Source organism: Henckelia pumila, chromosome 2 (genome assembly GCF_033568475.1).
Source record: "Henckelia pumila isolate YLH828 chromosome 2, ASM3356847v2, whole genome shotgun sequence".
Lineage (NCBI taxonomy): Eukaryota > Viridiplantae > Streptophyta > Magnoliopsida > Lamiales > Gesneriaceae > Henckelia > Henckelia pumila.
Window position 1 is genome coordinate 107,702,235 of NC_133121.1, and position 15,051 is coordinate 107,717,285.

The 15,051-nt window shown below is 36.7% G+C and overlaps 1 protein-coding gene across 1 annotated transcript; it reads right to left on the reverse strand.

Moving 5' to 3' along the window:
* Positions 1-496: 496 nt before the first annotated feature.
* LOC140883557 (origin of replication complex subunit 3) lies at positions 497-14,052 on the reverse strand. The gene is made up of 17 exons (XM_073290078.1): positions 13,855-14,052; positions 13,543-13,725; positions 13,224-13,422; positions 12,964-13,133; positions 12,756-12,886; positions 11,328-11,601; positions 11,132-11,206; positions 5,899-5,972; positions 5,689-5,779; positions 5,134-5,333; positions 4,869-4,938; positions 2,766-2,848; positions 2,150-2,239; positions 1,685-1,757; positions 1,330-1,454; positions 984-1,160; positions 497-878 (listed from the first exon to the last, which is right to left on the reverse strand). Exons 1-17 carry the CDS (start codon positions 13,915-13,917, stop codon positions 773-775), a joined length of 2,184 nt encoding a protein of 727 aa, XP_073146179.1. The 5' UTR covers positions 13,918-14,052; the 3' UTR covers positions 497-772.
* Between the last annotated feature and the right edge of the window lie 999 nt (positions 14,053-15,051).

Here is a 15,051-nt window from a genome sequence, read left to right on the forward strand (position 1 = left end):
TATTGTATTGGAACCCCCAAGCTTTGGCTTACTCCATGAAAGACTCGATTTATGTATGTCTTTGGACTGGGATAGTAAAAGCATACCCGACAAATGACAAGTAGATATTCATTATTAATTTTAAAAATCATATTTAAACGGAGATTACACAAAATTAAAAGTGAAACGTGATGAAAATGATAAGATTTGGATAAAATGAGAAAGAAGTCAATTTTAAGTGACTATATTAAACGTATTTAGTTGAAATCAAAAATGATTTTTTTAAAATAAATTGATTATTTAATTTTTTTTATATCAATTAAAAAATCAAAATAAAAGTATTTTCTTCAAAATCAAAAAATACATTTCGGTCATATGTTTCTCAAAAATATTTCTTCAAAATTCTTGTGTTATAAGTCATATTATTAAAATTCATGTTTTAACTTGTATTAAAAATGTTTAAATTTGTGAAATTGGAACTTGATCTCGACGTATGATCACGTTACAATCTTGACTAGAACATTAAACACATTTGATGATTTTGCGCTCTTAAACACTCAACAGCCTATCGAATAAGAGTTCAATCAAATGTCAGAATCCCGCTGAATATTGAGATGATTACCCATTTTGAGGCCAAAATGAATAATCTTATAAGCATACCCTTTAACCTTCAACAAGCATGAAGTTTGTTTCATGTCAATCTGTATTCGAGATCAAACCAATTCTGGAACCATCAGCATATACAGAGGTAGCACGTTCGGGAGCAAGAAAATGCGTAGGGGGGCAGCAACTTTCAAAGTCCAAAGGCCACTCTCTGTACATAATCAGGGCGCCTTTTGCTGGGCAGCCGAAGCAGCCCGGTAATTTGTAGCTCGGTCACTGCCCTGCAGAATTCAGCTCTATACAATATGCAATTAAGGAATATTATGTAAATCCGCTGGCGTTAATAACCAAAATGCTCCGTGAATTTCAAATGAAAATACAGAAAAGAAGGGCGAGGATACTGGATTGAAGCATCATTCCGGCGTTCGGGTTCCTTGCAACTTTTTCGTTTTTTAGGTGATGGTGATGACTTTAACCTCTTCTTGGCTTGTGAACGTGGGGGAGAGACGATGGCTCTAAAAGAGTTGAACCATTCATGAATATTTATGTTATCGCCATGTTCTTGAGCCAGATAGTACCTACACAAGAAAATGAAAATACTTCAGGGAAATTACAATAGAAATGCCAGCATACCACAAAAACAGTTCTGAGCCTTAAAGATGACAAGTACTGATACACAAACAGAGTTCAAAATGTCAACATACCAGTGGAACATCGCTGTTAAAGAGGTAGATGTGCACTACTTACATGATCGAGGTATCATGCATGGATGGTAATGGCCCACTACCATTCTTGCAGCAAGAACACTTGAGGAAATTCCTGGACTCTAAAAGGTCAGTCTGGATTCTTCTTCTAGGATCTCCTATCAAAGCCTAGCGTGATGTAAACAAAATACACTTAAGTATACAACATCAGCAGACAATAAAAATTCAACACATGTTAATGATTTTAGATGTTTCTACCACCTAATATGATGCATGATTTTGCAAAATGTTTTGCTGGGAAACTTATATTCGACAATAATTCAGGTCTGCCAAACAAAAACAAATGGATACATCAACCAAATTAACTTGTAGAAGTCGAGATTTCTAGCGAACTTAACTGCTTGGAGCGTGTGGACATTATTGAAGAAGAATATTTCATTGAAAGGTATACTTTCAATGGGCTTCATATCCCTGATTTTTTGGGCAAAAACCACGAGTAATAAAGTATGTCATTAACATTAAAACATGTATAGAATACAAGAAATAGACGATATAAAATGGTCAACAAAATCAAAATTTATGTTACAAGCATAATTATGAGATGCAGTTATGGTCACTACATAAAACTAGAGATGATTTTTGTCAAAGCATAAATTAAACTACCAGTTATACCTCAGAAATTTATTCCAGTAAACGCTCAAATTGGTGAAGATTTCTTTTCTTTTATCATTAGAAGATAAATCCAATGGAGCCAGTAAGAGAAGCTATGAAGGGGCATTGCATTAACTGAATGACACTGAAAACTAAATCCTATTCTTGGGTCGACTTTGTTAGAAAAGTTACTAGGTAAAAGCTATCCCTACCTGACCATGCATTCCAGAAATATAGCAACTTTCTCATTTAGAGTACTTTTATCCTTATTTTCATGAATAATTTTCCTGGCAACGGGCTTCCTGTAACATCAGCACAGAGTACATCATTAGTCATGTCAAGTATGCCAAATTACAATATTCAGAGATGTTGAAGCTAAATAAATAATTCAAGAAACGAATGCCAATCAGACTAAAGATCAGATCTAAGACAAGTTCAAACTCAAACAGTAAGATGGTTAACGTGATGAAAACTTTAATGGCCTAATCAGACTCTCCACTGCGCCATAATCGACCAGTTGAAGTAACTGGGAAAATAACTTTCATAGCACCAACAACAATTTGTAAACCAATAGGTTTCAGGGTGTCAGCTACTCCTATGAATAATGAATTCTCCATACATGTTGGGCCGTTGGGGATGCATTCATGAGTCATAAAATGTTTGATACGGAAATTAGTAAAAATTCAAAATGGAGATATCATTAACAGAGCTTGTGACCACTCACTAAGATCTGTGTCCAGGGAAGAGGTTACCAAGGCATATATTTGGTCTAGGACCGATACATGGGCAAATAATACAATACAGCGCAAGGCAGCAAAGAGAAAATACCTGGTTGCTTCATTCAAATCCCGTTTTGAATGCTTGTCCTCCAAGGCTACCAGAGATTGCAACTCCTTTACTTTTTCATGAACCTGGACATTGTTTTTCAAGCATTCAATTCAGATAGAAATGGAATTCATAATACGGAAAAAATGATCCGTTTTTGAATTTGAATAGACACTGGAACTTTATCGGCATCACGCCGAAGCAAAAATATAGCAATCTGCTAAATACACTTCGCAGTTTTAGCTAGAAGGTTCTAAATGTTAAAATTCTAATATGGACGAGAAAAACTGATGAAATTATCAAGCATATCAGAAACACCGGTGTTAAGCATTTTAAACTGCAAATATGTCAATTTTCATGTATTTCTAAATTTTACTGGTAATCCATTGGCTATTCAAATAAAGCCCCTTATATATTCTTCATCTAAGCTCTGTGCTGCCTGTTCATTATAGAAAGCATTAAAGAACTGAAACATGAATAATTTTTAATGTACTATAACTCTAAAATGTCTTTTCTGGGATATTTAGATAGTATTTGAACTTTGGAAAGGTTAGTACTGCATATGGGAGTTTCTGACCTTTTTCAGGAACAGCTTTTGTCCAAATTTCAGCAAAAATTGGACTAAATTGTGTCCATGTTCCCGAACTACTTGCAAACTATTATACCATAACAAATTATCAAAAGATTTTATTTACGTTGTCTTATTCCTCGGTTGGTGCATCACAACCACTTTATTTGGTTCACAGCGATGTTTGGGTTCCCTAAAATATTAAAAGTTTAACTTGAAAAAAAAGTGGTGGTAATTTTCCTTAAAGATCGTACTCAACTTTGTATTAATTTTTAGATGATTGAAAAACCTGAAGTCGAAAAATTGTTCAAAGAGAACAATAATGTTTTCTATGCATGTCCAAAGTATTTGTGAAGGGGTGCTATCTAACAGCATGTTATCTGATTAACAGGAACCTACACATGTTTTGAAACATGTAACACATCTAAAGAGTTAAAAAATGATTCTCCTGAAAATAGAATCATTTCTCATTTGCCATGAAAGTTACTTGTCTGTCTGCACTGCTATGCATGCCCAAAGTATTTGTGAAGGGGTGCTATCTAACAGCATGTTATCTGATTAACAGGAACCTATTGAAACATGCAACACATCTAAAGAGTTAAAAAATGATTCTCCTGAAAATAGAATCATTTCTGATTTGCCATGAAAGTTACTTGTCTGTCTGCACTGTCTTTGTCATTATATCAAGTCACTTGCGCTCTAAGCTTGATCCTAGGGTCAAAAACATGTATTTTTATTTGCTATGCTCATAATAAAAATGGAACAAGTGTTTGCCAAAAAGCTGTGATCCCAGGAAGGTGCATAAACAGTACATCGAGAATAGGTCAGTGTTCCATACCTCCACTGAGGGATCTTGGAGGAAGAGATGTGGACATGAATCTCATTCTAGATGGGCTTAGAAGAAAGTTACATACAAGCATATGTATCTACATGTGTGTGTCTCTATATATTAGTGTAAGTGAATACATATGCACACGCAAACAAATATATCTATAGATATGTGTACTTATGCATGCATGTACTTATGTATATATCTGTATATACACATAGTTATCTTCCCATTTTATGTTTCCAACGAGTGATGTCAATAAAATAAGATGAAAAAAGTGGGACTGAGAAAGACATGAGATGACTTGTGAGGAAGGTGAAAATTAATCTTCCCCTATAAAAGTCCCCAAATAAACAAAGCCAAATGACAGATTTCCACAATATATAGAAGTAAATGAGGCGGAATGTTTTTAGTGAACTTTTTGCCATATGCAAAGGGTTTTATTATGCATTGATCTTAGTATTTTTCAAATTCAGGAGGAAACATATTCTTTGATTTCACTACGCCCGGTTCAATCTACATGTCTCAAATGAGAGTTAAATGTTAATGCACCAAGTACCCATAACTCTCGTATTCTTCGGGAAGAAAATATGGTGCATTCTCTCACGTATTTTCATTTTGGTTTTTATATACTGGTAGAGATCAGTGCTTAACCTTGTCATACTCTATAATTTTTAAAAAAAACGACAATTTATATTTGACAACCCACCTCAATTATGCCTCTGGTAAGTATTTCCCAACTCCTGAACAACTTGGCCATCTCAGCACCTGATAGATTCCTGGACACATTTAACACTTAATCCTTCAGAGCCTTGATACATAAATCTCAGTTATTCAATAAACAACTAATGAATCTCCTCATACCACAAACAGGGCGGGGGCATTTTCAAAATGAACTCCTATATTGCCAATGTTTGAGGACAATTCATCAGTTATAAGACTACTATTTGAACTCAAAACAAGAAAAGCGCTACCTAACTATCTGAATTACGCGATGAACACAACCTCCTTTTTGTAAGCAGGCAAGCAAATGCTCATTATGAGATGACTGGTGATTATCTTTTGCCAATCGAAATTGGTCAGAAGCATTGCTGTTGCATAGCTCACGTTCAAGCATCTCACAGTACAGATCTAACAGGGTGATTTTCTGATACTTTCCAACTTCATACAGGCACTGCAACAGTGTTCATCTATCAAATGACAAAATTCTATGTTGTTTAGTTTAATTAATAGTTTTTAGTTTTTACACATAAACTGTGAAAAAAAGAGAGCACACGGATAGATGTTTCGTGTTTGGCATGGTAGAAAATCAGAAAGGGCTAATGGTACATGTAAAAAACATGTAAAAAACCCTAAAGAATAATCACCAAGAGAGTGAAATCTGAAATATGAAATATTTTCACAAGCAAAAAATGTTAGTTACTTTATAAAAGTGTAACTTATTTCCACGGACATTGTAAATTTATACACAATAAAGTCTATATTACCAATGTCTATGAAACTCTGAACCGAATTATTTTGGATCTTACCATAACCACAGAGTTCCATAGATCACGAAATCCGTTTAGTTTGGACCAACCAAAGATCCAGATGTCATCGCCAGAGCTAGACTGACAAAAGCTATAGAAAAAGAGTAATTTAGTATCAGAAATTAAACAAGAGTGTATTATCTTTATTAGTTTTAAAAATATAGCTAATAAACCAAAAAATTATAAGCGCAAACAAATTTTTTCCCAAACCTCTGGATGGACGGAAGATCCAAAGCTTGCTGGATCACAGTTTCTTGGTACAAAATACTTCCACCTCCAAAGCCCTGCAATGGGTTCAAAGGCAATTCTAAAACAAACAGAGTAAACATCTTCTGATCACCGAAGTAGGAATTGATAGGAATAATTCAAGGAGTTAATCTTGCGTATATTTAGTGCATATATTCTATATATCTCCATTCACGTAATCTTAGGATAGAAATTGATTCTTACCTAATATGCATTATATCTCCGTGTATATGTACCAATTCATTGTGAATATACTTCAAGATTTATTCTTCATTTCATTCTTCATGGTATCAAAGCCTCAAGCTCTAAACTAGCAAGTTCGATCCTTCAAATTTTTTTTTCCTCCTCCCCTTTTATATCTCTACAGTATTTCCCTTTCTTCACCAACCATGTCTGAAAAGTCATCCTCCTCTGAGTCACCAATCGTTACCTCTACAAGTACCATTGTAGCTTCTCAAAATCCAACACTCATATCCATAAACACGGCTGCACAAATTCCACTAAAATTATCCAAAGGAGGAGACTATGCAGCATGGAGTGCTCAATTCACTAATCTCTTATTTGGTTATGATCTCATTGGATATCTCGACGGAACTTTGCCGTGCCCAGCCGAGACTATCATTGTTTCAGGAACCACCAACCCTATCACAAATCCGGATCACAAGTTATGGTTAAGGCAAGATCGCCTAATCTTACACGCTATACAAACTTCCGTCATCGCGTCGGTGTCTCCACTTGTCTCTAGGTGCAACACGGCAGCCGAAGCATGGAAAAAATTGGAAATGACATATGCAAATAAGTCGAGCTCGCGACTTATCGATCTCATTGATACCGTCACTAAAGTCAGCAAAGAAGGGAAAACGGTGGCTGAGTATATGCGAGAAATAAAAACAGTCATTGATGATCTTGCACTAATCGGACATCACTTAAGTGACGGGGAAATTGTTGTTTACACACTTAATGGTCTTGGTGATGAATTCAAAGAATTGGCTGGAGGAATACGTGCCAGAGACACACCCATTTCCTTTGAAGAGCTATATGACAAACTTCTCAATCAAGAGTCATTCAAAAAGCGTGAAGAGGCAAAGAAAGGCATTATGCCTATTACTGCTCAATTCAATCAAAAGACACAAAACAAGAAAGGGAAATGGGGAAGCAACAACAACAGTTCAGTTTTCAATCAAAATCCAAGTCAAACCTTTGGGACTCGGCACTTTCAGAATCAGTCTGGAAATTCCTACAACAATCGTAGCTCTCATGGACATACTCCAACATTCTTCAGTACTGGAAGTACCAATCCGCAACATCAATCTTGGCGTCGGCAATACGGAGGTAATAAACCAAAAATTGTTTGTCAATTATGCGACAAGGATGGACATAGTGCAAAATTCTCTCTCTCTCGACCAGCACCATCTCAGCTGCAACCTTGGCCACAAGCCAATTACACAGCAAATAATCTGCAAGGAAACAACACTAATTGGATCGTCGATTCGGGTGCATCACATCATATCACCTCTGATCTACAGAACTTATCGATCCATTCAGATTATAACGGCAATGAAGACATCATGATCGGCAATGGTAAAAGCATTCCTATTACTCACATAGGCTCGAGTACACTTGGTTCACCTACCACCACTTTTCAGTTGAAACATGTTTTGCGTACTCCACATATTAAACATAATCTTCTCTCTGTTTCCCAATTCTGTTCTCACAATAATACATCTATTGAATTTTTTCATGATTATTTTCTTGTGAAGGATCTGAGTACGGGGGCATCCTTGGTCCGAGGCCGGAATAGAGGAAATATTTACGAGTGGCCTACAAGCGCATCAATGTCAAACACTTCACCTACTGCCCTTGTATCCACCATTAACACACTGGACTCATGGCATTGCCGTCTTGGGCATCCATCTGCTAAAATTCTCCAAAAAATAATCTCTTCAGAATTTATTCCCATCTCCAAGTCTGATTCCAACGTGTCTTATTGTAATGCTTGTCTTTCTAATAAAAGTCACAAACTACCATTTGGTGTCTCTTCTATTACTTGTACTCAACCCCTTGAAACCATATTTACTGATGTTTGGGGCCCTGCTCCTTTAAAATTATTTGAAAACTATCGATACTATGTGATTTTTGTTGACTATTACACAAAATACACATGGATATATCCTATCAAATGCAAATCTGAGGTCCCCAGCATGTTTGAACGCTTCAAAAAGCTTGTTGAAAATTTCTTCCAAACCACTATCAAAACAGTATACTCAGACTGCAGTGGCGAGGCTTGTAGTCTCGGCCATCTCCTTTCTCACTATGGTATCCAACACCTTAAATCCCCACCTCATACACCTGAACTAGTAGGTACCGCAGAACGAAAACACCGACACATCGTCGAAACGGCCCTCAGTTTACTACATCATGCCCATGTACCCATTCGCTACTGGTCCTTAGCATTCCAAGCTGCTGTCTATCTCATTAATAGAATGCCTACCCCCACCTTAAATTTTCAATCACCGTTCAGTACAATTTTCAAGAAAACCCCAAACTACCACAAACTTAGAACATTTGGCTGCTTATGTTATCCTTGGTTACGCCCTTATACGTCTCACAAACTTGAACCCCGTTCTCAACCTTGTGTTTTTGTTGGCTATTCAAATGAACATAATGCATATCTCTGTCTGGCACCAAACACTAACAGAATTTTTATCTCACGACATGTCAAGTTCATTGAATCGGAATTTCCTTTCCTAAACTCTTTCTTAAAATCCTCCCCCCTTACTGATGCTGTTTTCCATCAATGGTTCAAATTTGGTCTCACCCAATGATGCTTTAACTACAGAAAATTCGTCTAATTCTTCAACAAATCCTCATTCTACTGATCCTCCAATACTCAACAATTCTGTCCCACAATCCACGTTTCAATCACCCAATACTTATGGGCCACCGCCATCCCAACTTCCCTTGTTATCACTACAATCTGCACCTCTCTCCTCCCCCAATCAGCTAATCCATACCCAACATGATTCTCTTAATTCAATTGGTGAAGGTAATTTGACTCCACGATCCAAAATAAAGAAGGTGCCAGATCACTCCACTAATATTTCTTCCTCCACTCACCCAAAGCATGCTCCGGTTCTCGATCAATTACAGGTAAATTCTCAATCACCTCCAATCTCATCTACTCACTCTAGCCTACGTAACCCCATTACTACACGATCCAAAAACAACATCTTCAAGCCTAAGAAAATACTTGATCTTAATGCCACACTCAACACCTCTGATAATCAAGTCGAACCTCATACATTCTCCAAAGCCCAAAAGTCCTTGAACTGGCGACAAGCCATGCAAACAGAATACAATGCCTTGCTTAGCAATTACACCTGGTCACTAGTACCTAAACACCTCACACAAAACATTGTAGGTTGCAAGTGGATTTATCGAATCAAGAGGAATCCAAATGGTTCTGTTGCCCGGTATAAGGCCCGACTAGTTGCTAAAGGATTTCATCAACGACCGGGTCTTGATTTCACTGAAACTTTCAGTCCCGTTGTTAAACCCACCACTGTTCGAATCATTTTAAGTATTGCTACAAGCAACGGTTGGCCTTTACGCCAACTTGATGTTAATAATGCTTTCTTGCAAGGTACACTTACAGATGACGTCTATATGCAACAACCTCCAGGCTTTGTCGATGCTCGCCATCCTAATCATGTCTGCAAACTTAGAAAGGCTATTTACGGTTTACGTCAAGCGCCAAGATCTTGGTACAATGAACTTCGATCCTTTCTTCTCTCTATTGGCTTCCAGAATGCACACTCCGACAACTCCTTATTCATTCAATGTGCTAGCACTCATGCTCTCTACCTCCTCGTGTACGTCGACGATATCATCGTGACAGGGACTTCTAGTACACATGTGGACCGATTTATTAATGTACTTTCCACTCGGTTTTCACTAAAAGATCTCGGGCCGCTATTTTACTTTCTTGGCATAGAAGCACAATTCACACCTCATGGTCTATTTCTATCACAACAGAAGTACATTTGTGATCTACTTGCTAAATCAAAGATGAGCGAAGCCAATGAAATATCCAGCCCATTATCATCTACAGAATCCCTTACCATACATGATGGCAGTCCACCAACTGATGCCACTCAATATCGTCAAGTCTTAGGCTCCTTGCAATACTTGTCTATCACACGCCCGGATGTGTCTTTCGCGGTTAATAAATTGTCTCAATTCATGCATTGCCCTACAACTACACACTGGACCGCCGTCAAACGAGTCCTACGTTATCTCAAAGGCACCATTGCTCATGGAATCTTCCTTCGCCGTAACTCTCCACTTACACTTCATGCCTTTGCAGATGCCGATTGGGCCGGTGATCCCAATGACAGGACATCAACTACTGCCTATGTTGTCTTTCTTGGCTCCAATCCCATCAGTTGGAGTTCTAAGAAGCAGAAATCAGTAGCTCGTTCTTCTACCGAAGCTGAATATCGAGCCATTGCATCCACCGCATCCGAGGTTAATTGGCTCACTAACTTACTGGCAGAACTTCATATCACTATATCATCTCCACCTACCATCTATTGCGACAATGTTGGAGCCACTTACGTATGTGCCAACCCGGTCTTTCATTCTCGCATGAAGCACATTGCCATCGACTTTTTTGTTCGTGACCAAGTTGCCAAGAGACTACTTCGCGTTGTTCATGTTCATACGAATGATCAACTTGCCGACTCACTCACGAAGCCTTTACCAAGACAGAAATTCATCAGTCATCGATCCAAGATTGGTGTCCATGACGGAAGCTCAATCTTGCGGGGGCATGATAGGAATAATTCAAGGAGTTAATCTTGCGTATATTTAGTGCATATATTCTATATATCTCCATTCACGTAATCTTAGGATAGAAATTGATTCTTACCTAATATGCATTATATCTCCGTGTATATGTACCAATTCATTGTGAATATACTTCAAGATTTATTCTTCATTTCATTCTTCAGGAATCAAGTACAGGATACAAATCATATGAAAATGCATTCCATTTATGAGAATTTTATTTTATTTTATTTTATTTTAACAATAAAATATGCGAGTTTATAATCACATTGAACTATCATCACCAGGAGAAACCACATGACAGAAAGAAGGGAAGTCAGAAAACAAATTTGATAGAAATATATCTTGCCTTGGTGTCCTCATCAGCTATTTTTGTATATAAGAAGCTTAGATGTTCTGCATAAAGTTGCTGGGCCATAGAAATCTGGAAACACATGACACAGCAGACAAATTTAGTGAAACTAACTTGTTAAACATAAAAGGCCATCAACATAAAACATATACAAGGATGGCAACAAAATTGGCTATAATTATATTGTATTGACCTTCAGAGCTCTAACAAATAAATTCAACGTTCCATCATGGTGTAAGAAGTAACTTCTCAGGAAACTCATCACTTGCTTCCCAACACTGAAACTGCTGGAATGTTTCAGAAGAACTGCCTCTATAATTGCATCCATCCTTTCAGCTGGAGTTCCCAAAGTGAACTCACTACAAGACATACGAGAGCATGCATTTGAAGATACTGTATTTCTCAGGGCGTCAACAGTTGTTGCAACTCCCACAATTAAGATTGTTGGAATTTTTATCGCCCATTCACTGCAAAGAGCCACATTGTAAGCATATTCAAGGATGAGGATTTGAAATGCACAAAAATTACCACTCATTAAAATCATGCCAGATCAATCTGTAAAGTCAGCTATATGCATATCATATGGTATGTCTGGTCGCCCATTGAAGAGATTGGAACATTTAATGGGTATTGAATATCACATGTTGTTAATAACGATGATAGTGGAACAAGGACACAAGGAAGACCTTTGTAATTTAATTCAAACAATTAGTCAGACATCGCGTCAAAATCACTGTTCCTCGCCAGAGATGAAATTTCTCAGTTCTCACACCCTTCGTCCTTCACTGTTCATAACATAATAAACTGATCTTAAGGGCGACCATAAACCTCAGAGGATGCACAATAGTATGCAACGAGAATGATAATAAAAAAATACATACAATTTTGACAATGAGATGTAACCTATCTTAAAGGCCGAAAAAAATGAAAAAGAGGCGTGGCAAAAGGATACTGAAACCTCACAGAGTTTAACCTAAAAATATCAAGGTTATGTACAAAAATCTTTGATGTCAGCAACCTAATAACTCTTCAATTTGCCATACCAAGGCACACAATAAATGATTTTCCATGCTATATATGCAAGATGGTGTCTTCAGGCAACAACAATGAGCAAGCAACAACTTTTTGTGCAGCAATAATGATCCTTCATATCTTACATATTTAAGCACAAGTATGTCCTACATTTTCCGTTTAACAATTTGTGCTTGTTTGGAAATTTATTATTATATAATCTCAAACGAAGAGCCTTAGAGGGATATGAAGTGAGGAGTAGTAGACGATGTGCCAATGAAAATATAAGCATTCTAAACCTGGAATATGGAATGAAAGGCAGTGAAATTGGGTCCACGTTTAGCATAAATATTAAGATCTTTCTCATCAGGACAAGATTTATGAAAAAACCACAAAAATTTTCTTGGCTGGATTGTTGGAAATAGCAATTCAATTGACTTTAAATTGTACATGAAAATAGAATTGACAGCTTAAGAGCAAATTATCTAATTGCGCAAGTGAATAAGATTATGAATAAGATAATTGTGCTAGGCAAAGGTAGACACTAAATATTGCTATATAAGTTGAGATGCCAACAGAAAGATATGTGCGGAGAGAAAATCAACTATACCTCAACAGAATGATAAAATCAGCCAGGACAGAACCACTGCACCTTTCCACATTGTCAATTATAACAACAACTGGGCTCCCATAGTTCTCTGCTTCAGTGTACCATGATGCTAGCGCAGAAATGTCAGGTGCCTGTTTAACAAAATACAGACAATTTAGATATCATATCGCGGTAAGTTGCAGAAGGGTGGAGTAAATTACAAGCTTACATCAATGCCAACCATGAGAAATTGTCTCAATAAAGTTTTGAGACAACCACCAACTCCATTCTTGGCAGAGAAATCCAATGATGTGAGGTTAGCAACATGACATCCACGGGTCCTCAAATGTACACCAAGATCCACAAATGTAATTATACCATCAACGAATTCCATGTTTTCTGCAATACCCACCCGTAATATCACCAGTTTACAGTTAATACAACAATATTCAATAGGGAAAGGAAATTTAAAGGGAGGAGGGTACATACTCGTGAAGACCAGGGCAGTAAATAGTTTCCTGGGTGCAACAGCAGAATCGAAGGACAAACTATTCAAAATTGGGTAGTGAATATTTTTCTGAATAGTGCTGATGGGATCAGACCAGCAACCCCGAATTGCATCAAAGGACTTACGAACCCACTCATCAATCTTTTCAAATACACCGGCATCAATATTTTTCAAAACATCCTGGATTGAATGTTCACGTTTTTAGATCGAAAACCCAATACCAAACAGAGTGTGCATATTTACCAAAGAAAACCAATTGAAGTATCAAAGAAAGACCCCCATAAAAAAATTATATCTCACCGTGATGGTGGACTCAATCTTCGACCAAAGAAATTGAAAATTCTTTACTCGCGCGTTATCATCATATCCCTCAGCGGCATCTTTCTCATCGGCATCGGAAGTTTTGAAGGATAAATCGATTCTTCTACGGATTTTTACAGTTGATTTGCTGCGTGGAGTTGCTTGATGAAGAACAAAGAACGGCTGTGGCAATCGTGAGTAATTACTACATGAATGTTTTCCAAATCATCTATATCCTTGAGAAAAAAATGGTAACTAAACAAAGGCAGAGGCACAGACTCATAGTTCATATATATGCTGTGGGAAAAGTACCTGGAGATTATTGTCGGCGGAGGAAACGGGCGGTGGGACCAAAGGATCGCCCGCCGGAGACATTTCGGACAGATTTTCCGAGACAGAGGCCTCTTACAACCGTCTCTTGCAGCCAACCCTTGGGCTTGCTTCTTGTTTTGGCGGGAAACATACGTACAGATATTATTACTATTGTTGTTTTTTTTTTAACAAAAAATATAATAACACATGATATTACCACACCATATGCGAAATAATTACATTGAAAATCAAGATAGAAGTCCTAAAAACAGCTTTCTTAGCCAAGACATGGGCAATCTATTAGTTGATCTAAAAGCAAAAACAAAACTACAACGAGTGGTGATTTTACAATCTTTTAAAACAAGGTCCAAACTCGAAGAATCGGATTCCATATTGATAAAACAAATAATAAACTTGAACAAAGTATTCTCAAATAAAAAAGTGATTATCAATTTTTCATTACCCGATAAATAATTAAAAGAGAGGAAAATACCCTCAAGTATATATACATCTTTGAGATGGAACAAGTTAGTTTTCACATTGGTTGATAAAATTCATAGGAGTTGTATATATGAACTTAAATTGATCTTTAACAATCATTTTTTTGGTGAGAAATGAAGATTGTTATAATTGAGTACTGAAGTTGAACTTTTATTTGAAATTCGAGAACCTGATGTTTTGTAAGATATGGACTAGTAACACAAAATAATCATTTCCAACTCAATTAGAATCATAATTTCGGTCAACCGAACATGTTATTTATCGATTCATCTTCAACATTCTGATTAATCACTTTATTGATCGTAATAACACTAATATGTATATAATCTTATATGCTGGATTCTATCTTTTAATGGAACAACCAACTGATATATCATATATTTCTCATTACTGCATTTTAGTATATAATATGATTATTAGTATTATATTTATACTGCATTTTAGTATATAGTATGATGATGATGATTATTATTATTATTATTATATTATAATCTATGCTATCTATACTATATTATTAAACTTGAGACGATGATTATTATTATTATTTGTTAGTAGGTTGTATTCTGAATTCTGAAAACTTCAATGTCGGAAGCAATCAACAGCAACGAAAATGATCAACACAGTCGAGACGAGAGAAACTCTCTATCCGCAAGACGAAATTGCCCGTTCCAAGTGCTAAACGTTAGCGGCAATCGT

Excerpts from the sequence above, each read along its gene's own strand:
- LOC140883557 (XM_073290078.1), bottom strand. The coding sequence starts at position 13,917 with ATGTCTCCGGCGGGCGATCCTTTGGTCCCACCGCCCGTTTCCTCCGCC. Across the intron at positions 13,726-13,854 it reads CCGCCGACAATAATCTCCAG|CCGTTCTTTGTTCTTCATCA; the intron begins GTACTTTTCCCA and ends CGATTGCCACAG. Across the intron at positions 12,887-12,963 it reads TTCTCATGGTTGGCATTGAT|GCACCTGACATTTCTGCGCT; the intron begins GTAAGCTTGTAA and ends TTTGTTAAACAG.